The 21,990-nt window shown below is 36.3% G+C and overlaps 1 protein-coding gene across 4 annotated transcripts; it reads left to right on the top strand.

The window, feature by feature from the left end:
* Positions 2,599-21,777, top strand: LOC109707594 (protein MIS12 homolog). 4 transcript variants are annotated; one of them, XM_020228988.1, is made up of 8 exons: positions 2,599-3,192; positions 3,616-3,769; positions 3,853-3,910; positions 16,490-16,609; positions 17,283-17,378; positions 19,133-19,271; positions 19,899-19,996; positions 20,798-20,931. In XM_020228988.1, exons 2-7 carry the CDS (start codon positions 3,648-3,650, stop codon positions 19,949-19,951), a joined length of 588 nt encoding a protein of 195 aa, XP_020084577.1. In that variant the 5' UTR covers positions 2,599-3,192; positions 3,616-3,647; the 3' UTR covers positions 19,952-19,996; positions 20,798-20,931. The 4 variants fall into 4 exon arrangements, with proteins under 4 accessions (XP_020084577.1, XP_020084576.1, XP_020084574.1 ...); XM_020228987.1 differs by lacking the exon at positions 19,899-19,996 and adding an exon at positions 21,235-21,411 and having other exon boundaries at positions 2,604-3,192; positions 3,616-3,740; positions 20,798-20,929; XM_020228985.1 differs by lacking the exon at positions 19,899-19,996 and adding an exon at positions 21,235-21,411 and having other exon boundaries at positions 2,609-3,192; positions 20,798-20,929.

Raw genomic sequence — 21,990 nt, 5'->3', positions numbered from 1 at the left:
GGTTTTAGCCCTTCGGCATCACTACGAGGTGGGTGGTGCTATCCGAAATCATCGAATTTCTCATTATATCTATATCACCTTTTTGAGCATATATGTACACATGTGGCATTCATGCATGGTAGGGTTATTGTGATATGTGGTTAAGATATGGGATCTCTTGTATGCTTTCAATGTAAAGTACATACGAAATGATAATGGACCATGCATATAGAAACCCTATAAATTTATGAATTGAGTGTTGGACTATGACAATAATAAATAAGGTGACATTGTGACTACAGGGAATGAATAGCACCTAAATACATGGTGTGCTAGACAAGGTAAAACCTTTTCACACCGTTTGGTTCGGGGTTGAAGGAGGGGATAACAAGGTTATCCCCCTCTTAACCCCAAACAAGAATTGGGGGGGGGTGTCCCGACCGCAAACTGTGGTGGGGTTAGCTAACCCTAGCTAACCCCACCCTTAACCCTACCCCTCCCTAGGAATTACTCAACCAAACACAAAATTACTCTAACCCATTGGGATTATACTCACAGTTGGTCTAATATGCTTGAGGGTGATCGTTCTACCTCAAGCGTTGAGCTTCGGAGTGGTCACCAATTGGGTTGTAGCAGCATTCTCCCTAGTAGACGGTCCCGTCGGATTGTAACGAAATTTTTCCCGACAGAAAAGGATTTGGTTGGTGAGTTGGGATTAACCATAAGTTAACCATGAGAATTGGGTAAAAGCAAAGGTAAAAGTGAAATATATGCATCATGAGCATATTACTTGTTGATCAGTTTTTGTATAGATATTGTAATAGCATTAGTATGGTTTGCTATCTATCTCTTCTTTTTCTATATATGTCTGAGTAGACTTAGTGGGTGAGTCGGCGGGGTCGGCGGCCGAACCCACTGAAAATTTTCATTAGTTCTCACATCACTAACCTTGCAGATCCTAGCGCGAGCGGGGCGGTCGAGGATCGCGGTAAGGGCATCGCGCCCTAGGTAGCAGGCTACCGTCGAGTATAGCTTATACCCTATTTTCTTCATCTTTTGTATATGATGAAAAGTGTGACGTAAATGAACATGTTATGTATTTGGAAGAAAAAGTGAATGTAATATATATGGCAAACTCGTATTTGGTTAAATGTAATCAAGATAGTAGAAGTACTTTCACTTACTTGGTTGTTGCTTGCTCTCGTGCAAGGCATATATATCCAAATTCTACTTGCGCAAATTGTTATACATATTGATGTTGTGTGGAGCCTTGGGCGGACAGGAGAGGTTCTGTCCGTTCGGCGTCTGTAGATGTACCCGAACCGACCAAATTGGCGGTCGCGGGGCGTAACACCTATTGCTTTAATAGTAAGATAATTAATTAATTTATTATTTATAATTAATTAACTAATTAAAAATTAATATTTTAATGAATTTATTCAATAATATTGATCAATCATTAATATTATGACTAATCTATTTAATTTTTAACTAATTATCTAACTAAAATAATTTACAAACTAATTAAAAAGTTAAGTTAATTTTATAATTAACTAATTAATTAATATATTAATTAACTAATTAATTAATATATTACTTATTAATATTTTAATGAATTTATTCAATAATATTGATCAATCATTAATATTATGACTAATCAATTTAATTTTTAACTAATTATCTAACTAAAATAATTTACAAACTAATTAAAAAGTTAAGTTAATTTTATAATTAACTAATTAATTAATATATTAATTAACTAATTAATTAAATAATATTTATTAGTTTACTGTTATATTAATAGCTAATAAATTTATTAATTTATTGAATTATTTTTAATTAATATTTTGATGTTAATTAATTAGATAAAATATTTGTAATTTAAAATTACAATATTTATAATTATTAATATTATTTTATTTTTTAAGTAATATTTTGATGTTAATTAATTAGAAAAAAATAATTTTAATTTAAAATTATAACTCTTATTTTCTCTGTTCCAATCTAACAATCTAATTACTATTTATCTTATTCCTAAAAACAATATAATTTTTATCTAAAAGTTATATATCAGAAAATCGTGGCTTATCCCGGGGTGTCCGTACTGTCAGGGATTTAGAAAAATTCTATTGCAGTCCGGTTTCCGGCCCGACTCTGCTAGCGAAAACAGGTTGAATCGGGTTGTCAAGAAGATCCAAATCCAACCCGCTGTAGAAAACTCAAGGGTTGCAAAACAGCCATGAGTTATGGTGTGACTCTTGTGCTTTTGGCTATTATGAGTGCTCATTATAAATAGGTTAGTAGGTGAGTTATGTAACTAGGTTCTATGTATCATTAGAAATAGTAAAATTTGGCTAAGGCCAAAATACACAAGAAAGTGTGTTTGTATGCTATAATTTTTTTTTTCTAAGTAGTATAATACTTAGTTTTTTGAGAAAGTCTATATTTTTTTTCTTATTTTTTTTTATATATTTATTTATAGAAAGCGAAGGTTCGGATTAGCAATCGAGACAAAGACTCGTCCATTTTTGTGAAAAAAAGTGGGTGCAGCAAAGACTCGTCCATTTTTGTGAAAAAAAGTGGGTGCAGCAGGGACACTGCGAACGAAAACGCTGAGTTCGTGATGCTCCTCTTCCCACTCTCGCTCAAAACGGGGAAAAAAAGAAAAAAAAAACATAAAAAAACCTAGTCGCTCAAAACTTTTCGCCCTATCTTCTTGCTCCTGCCTCCGCCCCCATCCCCTCCCCTCCCCTTCCCTTCCGGTCGCTCGCCGATCGCCATCGGCAGTCCCTGCAGCGCCACTCGCCGCTCGACATCGAAGATCGGGTTTTTTAGAACCCAACTCGCCCCGGGCCGCGCACCGCTCGACATCGAAGATCGGGTTCTTTAGAACCCAACTCGCCCCGGGCCGCGCACCGCTCGCCATCGGAACGCCCCACGAGGCCGAGCATCGGAAGTTCGGAACCACCCCTGCAGCGCACCGCTCGCCATCGGAACCCCCCGCGAGGCCGAGCATCGGAAGTTCGGAACCACCACGGCCGCGCGCCGCTCGCCACTGGAACCCCCCGCGAGGCCGAGCGCTGCTCACCATCGGAAGTTTTGAACCATCCCGACCGCGCGCCGCTCGCCATCGGAACCCCCCGCGTGGCCGCGCACCACTCGCAATCTGGTTCCGAGTTCCGCTGTTCCGCCGCCGCATGCCCACTTCATCTGGTACAAAACTACAAATTCATATTTTCCATGACTACGAGTGGAGTTAATATTTGCTATTATCTGCATGTTATGTGCCAAATCTTTAAAATCCTTGCAATATTGTTTGTTTCTCCCTAGTTAACTTTGATTTCTATTGTGACAGTTTTCTCTTATTTATATGGTTGATATTGTTGCTGTTGTGTTTTTCTTTCACTCAAAAAAACCTTCTCTTCCTATAAACTCCAGATTTCCATATTAGTCCTAATTATGTTGTTGTTACATACTTACATCCATTAATTTGTTTGCTGCTGTCTGAAGACTCAGAACCAATGGAGTGGGGTTAATTATCTTTTATTTGTTTACTGTTTAGACTTTAGATATGTTAGTATGCACTATGCAGAGTGCAAGCTTTATCTTGTTTACTGTTTAAACTTTCTGATTTAGGATCTTGAAGGCACTTTTGGCAGCATTAAGGAATGAAGGTGAGGGAGAGCGAGGCGATCTTCGATGTCTTAGGCCTCAACCCACAGCTCTTCATCAATGAAATACTTAACACCGTTGACGACATGGTTGAAGGAGCCTTTGATTTCTGCCTCCAGTTCCGCTGTCTAAACTCTTTTTACTCCTCTCTTGGTTCCATTTGCATGTTTATTTTGACAACTTGTTTATGTGTTTTTGCAGGCGGATGCCGGTGGTTGCTGGTGTTGGTCATGCCGAAAAGGCCAAAGAGTTGCCCAAGGTATGAGATTACGTGTTTTCAAAATGATCCTCTTTGAATGTCAAGTCCTTTTTATTCTAAATAATTACGCAAGTATGTAGGAGGCATGAAATGCATCTGTTTTAGCTTATATTAAAGTGTTCGCATCCAGTTAAAACTGTTGAATTAGACATTAATTACTTAACTATCGCACCTCAGAGGATGCGTAGGTTCGATGTGCTTGAATGCATGCAAATAGTTAGATACTTTGATGGCTGAGAGGTACTAATTTTGGGGAGATTATCATTTAAATATATATCAAACCAAAGTATACATCTTGGATGTTGCTGACATAAATTGCTGCGGTGAGTAATTTTGCACATTTGGATTTTTGAAATTATGCTCCGTTGCTATTCTCACATCTGCAACATGCTCTTAAAAGGTTGAACTGTTTATGTGGAAGCAGTTAATGGCATGTATGGTTTTTGATGAACCTTCTCTTTTACTATGATGTCTTCATTATGAAATGATCTTTGCAATATTCTGAAATTAGATAGTAGTCATTAATTCTTTTTTTTTTCAACATTGCTGACAAATGCAAATTAGACAAGATATATATTTGTGCACAGGTTATTTTCCCATCAGCAAAACATATTATGTGAAGGCTTTTCAAGCAAGTTAACCATTGGTTTTGACATTTCTTGTAGTTTGAATTTTTGGGGTTGTATCTTTGTCATCTGAAGGTTCGTTTCAGTTGGGCTCAGCCTGAGTGTTCTGTTGAAATAGGGTTCTCACACAATGCATGCTATAAGGTTGATGATATTCACATGAAATAGAGGAATTCTGTTTATGCAGTAGCCTAGGCTTATTAGTTGATTAGAAATTAACTTTCTTATTTAAGTTAATTTCATGTGTTGGACTTAATTTGGGTTTAGTCATAGTCAATTTGGGTTAGATTCAGATTAATTTTGGCTTAATTATAGTCTAATTGGAATTTCACAGAGAATAACACAAATATTTTTCATTTTTAAGGATAGGATTTCAAGGCTAGCCTATGCAACGAATAGTTATATAGTACAATAATGTAGCGTGGTACTGCAGCAGTGCAGCAGTGCAGCAGAAAAGGCAAATTAAAGAACAGATGCAAACTTGTGTTATAAATCTCAATACCGTGAGGCCTATTTAAATGAACTTTTAGAGACCATCGCTATAAAATAAAATTCAGCGATAACCCATTTAAAATTTTGAATAACAACAATGGTGTGACAGGCGATGATGAAAGATCGTAAAACACAATTAACTCCGCGTATTAAATATAAAACAGAAAATAAAACGGACAAATCGAGAATTTTACGTGGAAAACTCCAACCATGAGAAAAAAAACTCACGGGATTGATCACATGAAAAATCCACTAAGAAAACTTTAGGGTACAAGGTGATTTACAAATTCACGGACTCAAACCTAAATTCAAAATTAATTATCAAAGTAATGTAATAAAATCAAACAATTATGCACTAAATACCAATTCATGCATTACTAAGGCCCAAAGAACTCTCTCTATAGATGGAGGGGTTCATATCAATTGCCTTCCGAAGATGTATAAGATGTTTTTGATCTAGAGGCTTTGTCAAAATATCAGCTAATTGATCATCAATATAGTCAAGTTCAATAATATTTGATTCAACTAGTTCTCGTAAAATGTGATATTGAAGTTTTATGTGTTTAGTACGAGAATGCAAAACATGGTTTTTTAAAAATATTTATGGCAATGGTATTGTCACAAAGAATTGTGTCACCGTATTGGAGGGGATCCGATAGTCGCTCAATAAGCTTTTCATCCACAAGAATTGTGTAGAGCATCTTCCAGCAGAGATGTACTTTAGCTTCAGCAGTTGATATGACTGCAATTTTATTTCTTATTATGCCATGCTACAAGACAATGACCTTTAGAAACAAGCGCCGCTGGTACACTTTTTGTCATCAACCGAACCAGCCCAATCGGCATCTTAGTATCCTATAAGATCAAGCGATGTCCCCATAGGTTACCAAATACCATAATTTACGGTGCCTTTGATATATCAAATGATTCGTTTCATCGCTTTAAGATGGATTTCTTTCGGATTGACTTGATATTTTGATGCAAACACCAACGCTGAAGGAGATATTAGCTTTTCTCGCCATCAAGCATAAAAGACTTCCAATCATACTCCTGTAAAGTTTTTTATCAACAGTTTTACATAGGATACTAACTCCAAGTCCTTTGTTAATTGTACCTATAGGAGTAGGAAAGTCTTTAGAATTCTCCAACCCAAATTTCTTGACCAGATCCTTCGTGTATTTGGATTGACATAAATGAATTCCATCTTTTGATTGTTTGACTTGCAGCCCGAGAAAATAATTAAGTTCGCCCATGATTGACATCTCAATTCACTTTTCATTATCTCGGCAAACTTTGTGGCATCTTTATCTCTTGTGGCTCCGAAGACTATATTGTCAACATATATTTGTGCCATAATAAAATTGTTCCGATATTCACAAATAGAGTTCTATTTGCTCCCTCTAGGATATAGCACTTTTCCAATAAATATTTTCAATCTTTCATACCATGCTCGCGGGGCTTGTTTGAGACTGTAAAGAGTCTTTTTCAAACAGTATACATGATCTGGATGGTTAGGATCTATAAAACTTTTTGGTTGTTCAACATAAACGTACTCTTTTAAAAATTCGTTTAGAAAATCGCTTTTTTTGTCCATTTGAAAATGTTTAATTTTAAAATGACAAGCAATAGCGAACAAAATATAGATAATTCAAGACGGGCAACAGGGGCGAAAGTTTTGCAGCAGGGGTGAAAGTTTTTTCAAATCAATCCTTTCTATTGGTGAATATCCTTGAGTAACAAGTCTTGCTTTGTTCTGTATTATGATACCATCTTCATTTTTCTTGTTCTTAAATATCCATTTGGTACCAATTATGTTTTGTTGCTTAGGGCATTCCACTAGTTCCCGAACATTGTTTCGAGCGAATTTTGCCATAGGCAAGAAAGTGTGTAATGCACCCTAAAATCAAGAACACACGCTCAAAGCATGTCCTCTCAAATTTGGATCGTCCTTTCTGACTGATTGTCCGTCTGGGGATGAAGAGTGCTAAAATTGAGCCGAGTGCCTAGAGCATCATGTAGCTCTTCCAAAATTGCGATGCAAACTGGGAATTCGGAAGTGTGATGCAAACTGGGAATCTCGATCCAATACTATGGATGCTAGAACCCCATACAGATTCACAATGTCATCCAGATAAACTCACGGCAACGTGTCCCTCAACGTGTCCCTCTACCACGTGGTGTGGATTGGCAAGAAATGAGCCGATTTCGTCAAGCAGTCTACTACCACCCATATTGCATCATGGCCTTCTCGTGATCGAGGCAATCCTACAATGAAATCCATTGAAATATTCTCCTATTTCCACATGAGAATTCAACAAATTTTGAATCTTTCTCATTGGGAGACAATGTTTCGCTTATGCTTGTTGGTACACTAAACATTGTGCCATAAAACACCCTATATCTTTTTTCATATTTGGCCAATAATGCATTTTCAAGTCTTTGTACATTTTGGTGCTGCCCGGGTAAGTAGTATAGTGAGATCGATGGCTTCTCTAAGTATTTTTTTTCATGAATTTTCTCGTCCTTGGACGCACATAACCGATCGCGGATTCGAAGAGTCCCTTCCGAACTCATACCAAACACATTGGCTTACCTACACTTTTTATCGCCTCGCACCTTTTAGAGTTCCAAGTCCAAAGACTTTCCCTTATATTCTCTCCTACAAGGTCGGTTGAATTATTAAAGTCATGTGTTGTGGGGGCACCCGGAATTACAACTTCCATGTCGAATCGCCTTATTCCCGTAAGCAACCGTGGCTGAATCATGATTATCATCATGAGGTTTTCCACGAACTTTTTGTTGAGCGCATCGGCTACTGCATTGGCTTTTTTTGGATGGTATAAGATGGTTATGTCATAATCTTTTAGCAGTTCTCACCACCTACGTTGTCTTAAGTTTAACTCTTTCTGAGTGAATAAATATTGAAGCTCTTATGGTCTGTGTAAACCTTGTAACATTCTCCGTACAAATAGTATCTTAATAGCTTGAGTGCGAAGGCCACTGCCGCTAGCTTTAAGTCATGAGTGGGATAATTTTGTTTATAATTTTTCAATTGGCGGGAGGCATATGCTATGACTTGCCCACGTTGCATCAGCACGCACCAAAGACTGTTTCGCGACGCGTCACTATATACCACGAAGTCCTTCTCTGCAACTGGCAGGGCAAGAATTGGAGTTGTGGTCAACTTACCTTTAACTCTTTGAAGCTTTGATCCCAATCCTCGCTCCAAATGAAGTAAGGCGCATCAGTGGACCGAAGATCATAGAAAACCTCTCCATGAATCGTCGATAATACCCGGCAAGACCGAGAAAACCACAAATCTCGATTACATTTGTTGATCAGGGACAATCCTTTATCGCTTCAACTTTCTTTGGGTCCACTGATATTAATTTAATTGGGATGGATAGGTGGATGTTTAGATGAAATTGTTTGATAAATAGTTCACAGTAAAAGAGGAACGGAAAGAAAATAATATATGTCTTGAATGATATTTGTAGGATGAATAAAAATAGGATGAAGTGCAAATTTAAAATTTCCGTTTTTAGAAAATAAACTAAGTTTCCAAATCTTTTTTAAAGTAGGTCCCGTCTGGTACTCCCTTCTAGAAATCAAGATAAAAATTTTTCAGATGTTTTTTATATTTCTAAAACTCTTTATCTCATTAAATTTTCGATGATGCAATTTTCCTAAAACTCGGNACTTATCCTTTTTAACCGGTATATTCTAATACTTAATTTTTAATATATTACATAATCTGACCCAACTCTACTATTTCCGCATTTCCCTAAAAATCCTAAAAAATCCAAAAAATATTTTAAAAATCCTTTTTAGGTTTTTGCTTCTTTCAAAGGTTTGTTTTTCCTACTATCTTAGGGTTTTTATAAATAGACTAGGGTTTTCTCCATAAATCCTAGGGTTTTTATCTTAAGGGTTTTTTATAACAACAGACTTGTAGTTTGTGTTTAAAAATCATTTCCGCACCTTCTTCTAAACCCTAAACCCTAAACCCTAAAGCTTAAACTTGGAACTAGCCAAGCCTAAACTCTCTAGCCCCTCTTTCCCCCCTCTTGGTATCAGAGTTTTAGGGTTTAGGGTTTAGGGTTTAGGGTTTAGGGAACAACCTTTTCATTTAACAACCTTTATTTTTACCTTAATTCTGTTAGGCTTTCCAGATAACATCATATACGCTAATTAAGCGCACTATTTTTTACTTAGCTACGCTAATTAAGCTTTTTCTAGCTCTATCAGAAAAATTCTCAGAAAATCCTAAAAAATCCACTTTTTGAAATCACGTTACCCAGAAAGGCGACCTTACGAATCCAAAGGTCGCACTTCTTCAGCTTGGCATATACCTTATTCTTCCAAAGAACTTGCAATACTAATCGAAGATGCTTTTCTTGTTCCTCATTACTTCGGAAGTAGGCCCAGATGTCGTGTATGAACTCTTCGACAAACCGGTCCAACAAGGACTTGAATACATGGTTCGTTAAATTCATGAATGCTGTCGGGGCATTAATAAGCCCAAATGATATTACCTTGAATTCATAGTGCCCATACCGCGTCCGAAACGCAGTCTTATGCACATCCTCCGGCTTAACCTTTAGTTGGTGATGTTCGGATTGCAAATGATCTTAGAATACACTGAGATTATTGATGTTGATCACATAAGTCATTGATATTGGGCAACGGGTATTTATTTTTGATGGTGACTTTGTCATGGTAGTCTACACGCAACTGTAGCGAACCATCTTCCTTTTTTACGAATAGCACCGTGGCTCCCCAAGGCGATACACTCAATTTAATGAAGCCATTATCCAATAGATCCTGCAGTTGATTTTTCAACTCTTTCCACTCAGTCGGTGTCATTCGATAGGCTGCCTTTGAAATCGGCGATCCCGGGTATCAGGCCTATGACGAATTTGATCTCTTGGTCTGGTGGTATCCCGGGTAACTCTATCGGAAAGACATCTGGGAACTCTCGTACTATAGGAACATTCTCGAGCACAGAAACCTCCTTTCGATCTTCACCACCGTTGCTAAGTAGGCAACACAACCACTATTAATCAATTTTTTCGCACGCGATGTGGATACCGTAATTGCAAAGAGCGAGCTTTTACATCCTCGGTACACAAGCTTCTTTTGTCGAGGTTAATGAAAGGTCATAACTCCGCTCTCACAATTATTAGCTGCCTAACATTTTGTGAGTCAGTCCATATCCAAAACTAGGTCAAAAACCCTTCCCGGTGTGATCGTCAATGCTCCTTCGCGCGGAGGTAATCTTCTTCTTCAATTTGATTGTTGTCTCTTCCTTCCTTGTGATTATATCGGCTTCTGCTTCTACCCCTCTTTTCTCGGATCCTTGCCTCTTTTTCTTCCCCGCCGCTGAAGTTCTGCCTGTGGTATTGTCACCGCCTCGTTAATTGTGGATCCCTCGCAATCGCATGACTGGTGCACTTCTTGTATCTTACCTTCTCTCTCATTTTTTTGTATCCTATAATCCCTTTCAATCTAGCCTTCCACTATTACCAACTATCTTTGCCGAAACAATCAACTCTAAATTTTTAAGTTCGTCACACCAGCGGCTTGTTATTTAATCTCTAGAAGCCCTCACTATATTAGTTTATACACATATGCGACCAATCATATGTTAGTGACTATGTTCTTCTTGGTGTTAATATGCTAAAAACTACTTCAAAGGTAGGAGTCTGTGTAGAAATTTTGTTAGAATTGATTAAGGAAACATGGAGTGCGAAAGGTATAAATATTGTTTGTGATGGTTGGGGTGATCCTCAAAAGTGGCTACTAATGATTTTTATGATCGTCACGGAGGACGTCCTATGTTTTTAAAGGCAATTAATAAAAGGTCTGGAGAAAGACAAGGCGCGCGCCCTAGAGAGGTAAGGCGCACACTTTTATAAAATTTTGAAATAATCAAGAAATTCTGTACTATACTTTCTAATAATTATTAAGTAGTACTAAATATACACTTTAAAATCATATTACAATAAATATTCTGTAACTATCCAATAATCATGTTTTTGGACAAAAACAAACGAAGAAAAGAAAAGAAGCCAAGTGGTAATTTTAAAAACAAAATAACAGGAAAGAACAAAGTACCTTTTTGTCTCCAGATAAGACCAACATAAAGGTAACTAGTAATTCACAAACATGTAGAAAACTTTGATGTCAAAAACATATAATTATAAGCACATGATTATAAAAAGTAACATGTATAAAATTTTAAAGTTTCAAGCCAAAAATAATTAAAAGGGCATCATGATCACATGAAAGCTAAGTGTTTAAGGCTCCAAGCCAAAATACGTCATATTAGAAATGTTGATTAGTTCTCTCTCCCCACTCCTCTCAATCATCAATCATCATTTTCATCACTTGATAAAGAATACTCCTCTCCCTCGTTAGATTTGTCATCTCCAATGTCTTCTTCTTCTTCATCCTCTATGTCTCGAGTCTCATCAAAATTAGGCTCTTCATCATTTATAAAGTTACTAATATTCCGAGATTGAGAAGATGAAGCTTTTGCCTTTCTTTTACCACTACGCTTGGTGGAACTACGTGATTTAGTATGATGGGTAGGCTGATTCACCCCTGCTGCTTTAGCCACTATACTCCATGTCAATGTGTCATCTTTCCAAACATTATCCTTATCTTCCCTCTCATCATCGTTGTTTTCATCCATTCTTCTAATCAACCATTCATTACTACTATGAAGCACGGATACTTCAAATTTCATGCCGTATCCGTATCGGATACGTATCGGATACCGATACGCGCCCAATACGCGCCCGATACGCGCCCGATACGGGAATGAAGTATCTGACATTTTTAAAAAATAAAAAAATATCGGATATGGCTCGGATATGTGAGGGATATTGGGGGATACGGGGGGGGACACGACCCCGCTCTTTTTTGGTCTAAAATGATTGAAACTTAAAATTTTTTTAAAAGCTCACGTCCAAACCTATTGGAAAGAAGGAAAAGAGTGAGAAAAACACCAATATCTGTTCAATTCATCATTTCATCTATCTTTTTGTTCTTGAATGGTAGAAGGCGCTCCCTTTCGTTCTCTCTTCACACAGTATTTACTCTCTTCCATCTAATTTGTCAACCTATTATTAAGCAACAAAGGCTATAGAAAATATGATTTTTTTTTCCTTCTCTATTAAATTGTTAGCATATTTTTTTATTACTATTTTAATAATAGAACTAACAAATCAGACATATATATTGAATGGCTAATTATCTAGTTTGTGCGACTATATATTTATTGTTATCATTTGATCAAGTTGAATGATAGTTGGTTTGATACTTTTTGAATTATTATTTTATATGATTGATTATCTTTTTTTATGAACATATGTAGAATAATTATACAAGTTAATGCATATTAGAATATATTCCTTAATATAGTCTAGATATTCTAATTGTTCTCAATATATCATTACATATAATCAACATACATTTAAATATATTTAAAATAATATTTTATTTAAGTATATCCCGCGTATCGTATCTTAGAAGTTTTAGAAATTGCCGTATCACCGTATTCGTATCGTATCGTATCCGTATCCCCGTATCCGTATCTGTGCAACATAGCATTACTCTCATCAATTTCATTCATTGAGATAGGATCTATGGTGTGACGCAATTTATATCGCCACCTCAATACTCTATTGTACCCTACATACACTAAATCATTCAAGCGTTTTTGCGTGAGTCTATTTCTTTTCTTACTATGAAGCTACAAAAAAACAAACAACTTTATGATAATAAAGATAATATGAAATTTCAAGTATTAAATTACGAACTCAAAACTATCAAATACTGAAATACTATAACTAGTTAACTACAGTAGAAGATGATTTAATATAGATAACTTGCATGTTCAAATACCCTCCAATTTCGCTCACAATTGGAAGCACTACAAGTGAGGCTAAGAGCCCTAATCGCAACTTTTTGCAAGTCTGGTGTTGATGACCCAAACAATTTCCACTACTCAGCTGTTCATATAAATGTTATATTAACTATAAATTAATAATGTATGTAAATGGGTGCATTTGTTTCTTATCTAATCTTACTACAAATTAGTAATAACTATTAAAATGTATAATGCATAGATTTATAATAGTACTATACTATTAGCAAGTAGTATAGAACTAACATACCTGGTGACTTTATTTTTCTTTGTCGAATTGCCATATTAGTTCTGAAAAGGCCATGTGCTTCACGATATACACTTAGTTGATCGCATACTTTATCTTGTTCTTCAGCTTTTGCAACTAATCTTTGTAAAGCTTGATATAAACCCAACATAATCTCCTCATCTCTACAAATTTTTGAATTTGAATAAAAAAATTCAGTGTTTAAGAAATGACCAGCGACATGCAAAGGGCGATGAAGCTGGCATTGCCATCTATTATCAATAATCTTGAATACTTCACTATATTTCTCCTCCCTCCCCTTAAAAGACTTTCAATTGCTTCCTTTGCTCTGCCCATAGCCTCGTAAATATGACCCATTGCTGGCCTTTTTTCACCGTCAACTAGTTGAAGTATACGACGAACAAGAGGACCAAAAATTTTAAGAATATAAACAATGCTAGTCCAAAATGTGGGCATCAATACAATGATAGTTGCATTTTTACCCGCTTGTAGTTTTGCCCATTTACTTTTGGTCCAATCATCCGATGTGAACATCTTTCTAAAGCTGCTCTTTTGCTTATGTAACCGTTGAAGGGTAAGAAAGGCTGTTGCAAATCTTGTTACAACAGGCCTAAGCAACTCTCTTTGGGCTGTGAAACGTCTCATCATGTTGACCATGCCCGTGCGGGCATAAACATAACCACTCAATGTTGTTGCCCTTTTCACTATTCTATACACCTCGAGTATCTTTCTAATGTCCTCAAGCATCAAATCAATACAATGGGCTGCAGAAGGTGACCAATATAAATTTGGTCGTTTTGCTTCCAATAATTTTTCTATTAAAATTTCACATATATTTCATATAATAACGTAAAATTGAAGTATATACTGAAACAAAATTAATTTACTTTTTATACAAAATTTTTTACCAGTCAACACATTGTTCGATACACTATCAGTCACAATTTGAACGACATTTGCCTCCCTAATATTCTCCACCATATTATCCAATAACTTAAACATCTTCTCCAGTTTTAGAGTAATTGGAGGCATCAATAGATTCGATAAACACAATTCCCATTGGAGAATTCGCAAGAAAGTTTATAAGGGCCCTTTGTCTCTTGTCCATCTATCCATCGCACATTATACTACATCTAGTCTTTGCCCATTCCTCCATATGGCCATTCATTGAATTCTTCGGTTGTTGAGCCTTCTTTTGAACAAAAGGAATTCGTAACTTGTAAATAGAAAGTGGTTTAAAACCAATGCCGTATTGTCCAACAGGTTCGAGTGCCGCATGAAAGCTATCACAACTAGTAGCATTGAAAGGTATTCTTGCATTATAAAACCATCTAGCTAGTTCTCTACACCAATTTTCTCTCAACTCTTTCCTACAAACTTCATTAATCGTAGTTTGTTTCATTTTTCCATCTTTTCTGTCTTGAAATATCTTCTCTGCATTGGGAGTGAAATACAAATCCATTGGTTCCTTTTGCCTTGGTTTTTTGGGTGCACTTCTACTACCAATACTGCATCCGCTACTTTTGCTTTGAACTTTTTTTCTTTCAGAGTTCGATTCCGCAACATCATCTCCCTCTTCATTGTCATTGAAGTGATATGCATATTCAAAATCCGGCATGAACTCATTTTGTTCCTTCTCTGTCACTTTCTTTATCATAAAATCTTTTATTTCCTCCCTCACATGCAGCGGACATTTCGTGGATGCTTTTGCATTTTGGAAACCTCCAACAATATACTGCTTTGCTCGGTATATCCCTTCTCTTGTCACTTTTCCGCAAAAAATTATATGTAAGATCATTTTTTACTTTCAAATTTGCTAAATGTACATACTTCCATGCAGGATCTCTATCGGTTGCTTTCGAATCCATTCAATAAATTAAACTCCAATTCGGTGAATATATAAGATCATTTTTTATTTTCAACTTTCAAAAACTTTTTTAAACTTTAAAAAGTTCATTTTATCAAAGTAAAATACTGTTTTTTTTTAAAAATAAAACAAAGAAAACCACTGCCTAAAAAAAAAGACAAAACACTGCTTAAAAAAAACAAAGACATATACACAAGAGAGAAACTAGAGAGAGAGGAAAGGAGAGAAAGATGAACACCATAGAGGGAGAGGCGAGTCGAGTTGAATAAGCAGAGAGAGAGAACCGGAGGCAATCGGAGGTGATGGACGAGCGGGAGAGAGGGATGAGTGTTACGAGTTGAGAAAGGGAGAGAGACCGGTCTGAGAGGAGTGAGGGGGAGGGACCGGAAAGGGAGCGAACTAAACGGAGAGAGGGAATGGAGCGGATAGTAGGTTGGTTTTGGGTTTATTTTAGATGTTTTAAACCCATTAGACCAATAAATATAGGATCCAAACCCATTAGAGCATATATTTCTAGATCCAGAGGGTTTATTTTAGATGTTTTAAACCCATTAGACCAATAAATATAGGATCCAAACCCATTAGAGCATATATTTCTAGATCCAAACCCGTTAGGATCGAATATGAATTAGGCGTGCCTTCGTTGCGCCTTGCGCCTTGCCCCTTGCCCTAGGTGCGCACCTAGGCAATGGTACCCACCTAGGTGCTGCCTAGGCGCTGGCCATTGAGCCTAGTGCCTAGGAGCACGCCTAAGTCGCGCTTGTTTAGTCTATGAGTGGTAGGAAGGGACAATTGCATCCAAGATGTTTGTTTGGCAAGTAATTCAAAACCTTGGAAGCAACTTGCCTTTTGCTTCTAGGAATTCCTCCGCCCCCCCCCCTCCTTTCTTTTTTGTTTAAAGTTGTCGTCCATCACTTGGCGGGGGTATATTGCAATCTAATCAATTATGACAACAAGAAAAAAGTATATAGAATCATGAAACAGTGTAGGAGAGGATGGTGGAACAAAAACTTTGGAACAACTTTTTTTCTTTTCTGCTTCTTGGGCTGTCTTTAAAGAAGTCATCATCAGTCATCACTGGCTGGGTGGTATTGCAAGCTTACAAACCATGACAACAAGAGGAAAGTCCTATTGCCGGTATATCAAATTATATAGAATTAGTGTTAAGGGGCGAAAAAAATAAACTAGCAACAACGCCGAAGGAGGCCTGAAGTCTATGGACTGCTTTCCCTTAAGTAGTTAATTAAGCAAGTCCACCTGATATTTTTCACCTTCTGTTAACCAGCTTAATTTTAATCCTGCTTCAAATAATGATGCTTGTTGGCAGAATACTATTATGTAGTAGTAATATGGTTTCTTATAAAATGATGTTGATGCTGATCTGTACTAACTTCTCATCAATTTTTGTTTGTAGGGTGTTTATGCCCTTCGTCACTTGGCAAAAACTATTTTGGATAAGCGAATGGACAGTTGGGAGAAATATTGCCTTAGGCATTGTTTTACTGTTCCTGAGGGGTTTGCGTTGCCTAAAGCTGTAGGTCTTTTCTTGCAAAGACTTAGTTTGTTTACATGTTCGAGTTAAAATTTTCACCACTATTTTTCTTACATTTATCTGTTGTTATCAATTTTTCACCTACTTGATCTAGGGCCGCCATTTAAATAAATTTAATTAGTCTATGCACATGGTTCATTTAAGAAAAATTGCTAAGAAAGCCTAATATGCATTAGGAATACATCTTATGACAGACTATACATGTTGATTTACTTTCAGTCTCTGGCTAATTAGTCTATACACATTGTTCATTTAGGAAAAATTGCTCAAAAGGCCTAATATGCGTTAGGAATGCATCTTATAACAGACTTTGCATGTTGAATCATTTTATGCTGGACTAGAGGCAGAATTGTTCTAATTAATTGGGTTCCCTTAATTTGATCTTCTACTTTGTTATATATTTGTAATTGCTTGAATATATTCTATTTAAATATCTGGAATAATATATCTCAGAAGGCTCCTCCTAATAAGCTTATTTGATTCCCAGTACGTTCAAATGCATCCCAGGGAAAACTACGTGCAAAAAAATGCTTTAGTGCGGTCAATAGTTTGGCTACGTTATTTCCTTTTTCTCATATTTCCTCACATTGAATATGATATTTTATTGTCATGCACAATGGCTAAAATATTGTCCTTTTTCTTTTTTCTTATTCAGAATAATTTATCCACTAAAGATGTTCTGCTTGAAGAAGAGCTCTCTGATGCAGAACCTGATGCTTGGTTAGATTCCATGAGGGAGAAACTTTCAACAGTAAGCAGCCTGCTACTTAACTAAAATAAAAGGGGCTTATACATGTGTACCCTTGGAAAATCTGAAACTTCATATATACTAGTGAAGGAGCCTGCTCTTCGCAGCGGGTTGACATAAAAAAAAAAAAATTTTGTATTTAAATATAAATATTATTTATTCATTAAAATATAAATGTAATGTTTTCAGAGAACTAATTAAGTAAAAATAAAAATAAACATGTGAAAAAGAATAACCAATTTTTAAAGAAATAATACCTAAGGAGGTATTTGGTTCGACGTAAAACCATACAATATAGTTTTCTTTAGGAAAAAATCATCAAGCCATTAAACATAGCTCTCAAACAGAAAAATCATCAAACCATGAAATTCTTGTAGTGAAAATTTTATTTTCTTTAGAATGATTTTCGTAAATACTTTTTCCAAAGTGTGGCATAGTTCTCAAATACTTTATATTGAAAAATTGAGAAGAAAGGTGGATAATTTATATAAAAAATTTGTTAATTTTTGATAGGCATTTAAATTTAACATATTATTGCTAATTTTTTACCTAAAATCAAAAATTTTAAAAATCATGCAAAGTCTCAAAGAACAATGAAAAAAATCTGATTTGACGCCGAAAGCTTGCGAAAAAAAATAAAAAATCTCAACTCACCCCCTTCGTTGGCCTTCCTCGAGGCCAAATCGACGTCGCTGAGTCGTGCTGCGTGCTTTGTCGACCTTTCTTGAGGTCAAATTGACGTCGCTGAGCTGTGCCACCGCGATTAAGAATGCCTCCTCTCCTATTGCCTCTCCCAGTCCCCCCCAGTTCACATACGGATCCACATACCCAGGTAAGAGAAGTTAAAAAAAAATAGAAGGGTACAGAGAAGAAAAAGAAGAAAAAAAAAAAGAAAAGGAGGTAGGAGCTTTGGATTTTCTTTTTGTCTAACGTTGCCGCCGTCGTGTCCACCACTAACGCCGCCCAAGTTGTCGTTGTTGTCGTGATCGCCGCTGATGCCACCCAAGCCGCCGTCGCTGCCCAAGCCTCTGAAGTGTCCACTGCCGATGCCGCCTAAGTCGCCGCTGTCGCCAGCACCGCCCAAGCTGCCACCGCTGTCATCAGACAAGAAGTAAAATAAAATAAAAGAAAAGAAAATGAGAGAAGAAAAAAAAGAGGAGAAGAGTACAAAAAAAGAAGAAAAAGAAAAGAAAGAGAGATAGAGCTGTATATTTTTTTTTTGTCCGAAGTTGCCGCCGTTGTGTCCGCCGCTAACGCCGCCCAAGTCGCCGTCGTCACTGTGATTGCTGCTGACGCTGCCCAAGCCGTCGCTGCCGCCGTGGCCATCGCTGTCGCCGCCCAAGCCACCAGATGGAGAAAGAGAGGGCTATGTAGAGAGAGTAGAGAGAGAGAGATGCTTAGGGAGAGAGACCTTTCAGGAGGTGAAGAGTCGAATTGGGAGAGAGAAAGTGACGTTTCGAAAAGTGAAGAGTTATGGAATGAGAGGACACTACGTGGCATGTAGGATTGTCAAATAGTGTATTGTATGAATAACCTTGAGAATAGGTTGGGGGCCATTCAATTCACTGGTAGAGGGGTGGGCAGTTTTGTAGCTAGAAAGATACTTATGTAAAAAATCAAGTTTCCAAAGCACGTAGTAATTCAGATTTTACAGGGGTGTATGTAAATAGATAATAGTTTGGGATAGAGACATATATCAACAATAATTACTAAGAGCTGTTTAAATCTCAAAGTAATTGCATGCATTGTATCTGCAGATTGGAAAGGAATCTGGAGAACTACAAAACGAGATCTTCTTATTGGAAAAGCAGTCCCATTTCTGCACCAATTATGACGCAACTGTTGCTGAGGCGCAGCAAATATTTGAGGAGAGCACTGTGCAAGAGATGTTTCAAGGTAACCCAGTGAATTCGACAATTTATTTCATACCTCTGGTTAATGGGCTTGTGCTAGAGGTTTAGAATAATGACTATGCAACGCCAACTATATCCTTCCTGTTGGCATCTTTATCTCCATTCTTCATATTTTCATGTCAGTGAACTATTTGAAAGATTATGTGTACGGTCATTATATTGCCTTTGAGAGATCCTTTAGTTTTATTCAACCAAACCAAGTTCAGCTGAAGTTCTTATATCACAAACCATTGCTAGCTTTCTAGTATAGTAAATGGTTGACTCGACTGATGGGCCAATGCTTATGTCCAATTTTATTCGTAGTTTCATACTAATACAAAAGCACCTAAATACCATTATAGTTTCCTAAATACCATTATAGTTTCCCATCATTTCCCAATGTGGGACTATTTAGGATTGACATTTCTATTTAAAGTTTTTTCCTTTTATCTTTTATCTTGATCCTAGTTTTATTTGTACCTCAAATTTTCCTGAAATAATTTTTGGATTTGCTGTAGCACAGTTCTATGTCGAGAAAACTGTGTTATTGGCGAGAAAATTTTATAAATAACACATATACTTAAGCAAATTGTTGCTTTATAGACCTTATCAAAGCTGATTATGTGCTCAGGAGGCGCTAGAACTCTGAATTTTCCCTCTAGCATTAGTGCCATGCTATATTGATGCATTGCCTGAAATAGTAACTTGCAAGGAATCCTCGACATTAAGGTACTCTCTCTTTTTGGAGGGTTTTCATCATACAATTGCCACACATCTCGTTTTTACTTTATGGGTGGCTATTTTGTAGTGGACATGAAATACATGCCAATATATTCCCTTTAGTTTGTTTACAGAAGCTTGTAATTTGTAAGATCGTGCTTGACTGAGTCAATCATTTCAAAATGAAGGAAGCTTACATGTTTTTTTGCTCCATATATTTCTCTAGTGCATTAAGTGCATGTTTCATCAAAATAAAACAGTAAAAGGCTACTCAAATTTTACATGCATCCATTTATGCATGTGGATGTCAAACATGCGTGGAAATGGCTTTATTTTAGCTTTTCTGATTTTTATATTCTACCTTTTATCTCTTTATAAATTTGCAGTTAGTTCTTTAAAATCAAAAGTCTGCTGGTTTACCTGCCATTTTCACAAAAGTATGTACTTTTTATGTCAATTCTTTCCCAGCATTATTTATGTTAGGTCGTCGGGCATTGAATTCCAATAATGTCACTCTCAGTATCACTGAGGCTTAACTTTTAGATATATGGGGAGACTATAGAAGTGAACAAGTGGCTAAAAGTTCCACGTGACTTCATAGAAACTGTATAATGTTACTTGACTGTTTGGGATCTGGTTATAGAGCAACTTCTGTGAGCATCAAATAACATATAATATTGAGCAAGTAAATTCTCTTATTTATATTAATATAGTCTGGTCATTTTTCATACGTGTTATCTTGTTTAATTATGGAAATAAAAGCTGATCTATTTTTTTTTTTTTTTCCTATGGCATTGTGTTTTTGCTCAGATATAGCGAGAGCTCTTCCAGTGCTGCATTGTAAAATATCAGAACTGAACAAGAAGAGGGAAAGCTTGGAACATCATAGGGTCAGAATGTTGTATGGTCCAACTGAAGATCCACATGCAGTGCACGACGATGGTAATCGCAGTACTCTTAACTGTTTCTGTAGTATCCAAAATATATTTTTCTATATAGAAACAAGTGTTTTATTTAGTACAGTAAATTCTTAGAAATAAGAAAGAAAAAAATTGTACTGGTTAAAGAAGTACATAGAAAATCACAATATTGAGCGTGGAGATTCGCTGCTCTTAAAGAAATTTCGTTCAGAAATTTACTTTATTATTATATTCAAGAACAAAAATATTTGTTCCTAAAAGCCTGGTCGGTTCAATATAACCAAACAGTTTGTCGACTGGCTTTAATGATTGAACTGTTTGGTTCAGTGGGTTTTCAGGAAATTGTTGGGTTCTATATGAACTGGAGAATTCGCGGGCTCGATATAAACTGAGCTGATAATGAAGGTGCAGGGTTAGAGTGCATTTCAATCGGCTGATCTGGTCGGGCCTTGACAATATTGGTTTTTGTACGGTGTATCACAAGGTCATCACCTCGTTATAATTTTGCAGGTTTTTCCGCGAGGCTTGAAGATGTTCATGACATTCTGAACATAGTAAGAGATGCGTAGCTGTCACGCAGTTTACAATATCTAAAATGCATTAATTTTCAACTTTCAGAATATGCAGCAGCTTTTCAGCAAGCCATGAATTTCTCTGTAATTCGGGGAAATATTTACTAGTTTGTGTAACTATCTTTTTTTTATCTTGCTTTTTTACTAATTGTTGTCTTAACTCTACTGTTGACTGCATTACCGCAAGTGTCAGCTGCAAATTTTGTGCTGGAGTATGACTCAGGATTTAATTTTGTTATAACAATAGTCCCCAAACTTCGAATTTTATTTTCATCTGATCTTCCGGTTTTTATATTTAGTCCTAAGAGTTAATTTCAGTTGTGTGGAAATGTTGACGTTGTATTCCAATTTTATGCGAGACTTAATAATATGGGGCTAAAGGGAATCGAAAATATTTTGTTTTTTTTATTTCTTTATTTTTATATATATTTTTTATTTCTTTATTTTTATATATATTTTTTATTCTTCCAGAAGTGAACTGATGGATAAAAAAAAACATTCGAAAATAAGT

Source organism: Ananas comosus, linkage group 3, assembly GCF_001540865.1.
Source record: "Ananas comosus cultivar F153 linkage group 3, ASM154086v1, whole genome shotgun sequence".
In the NCBI taxonomy this organism is placed as follows: Eukaryota; Viridiplantae; Streptophyta; class Magnoliopsida; order Poales; family Bromeliaceae; genus Ananas; species Ananas comosus.
This window is presented reverse-complemented; position numbering and strand designations above follow the sequence as displayed.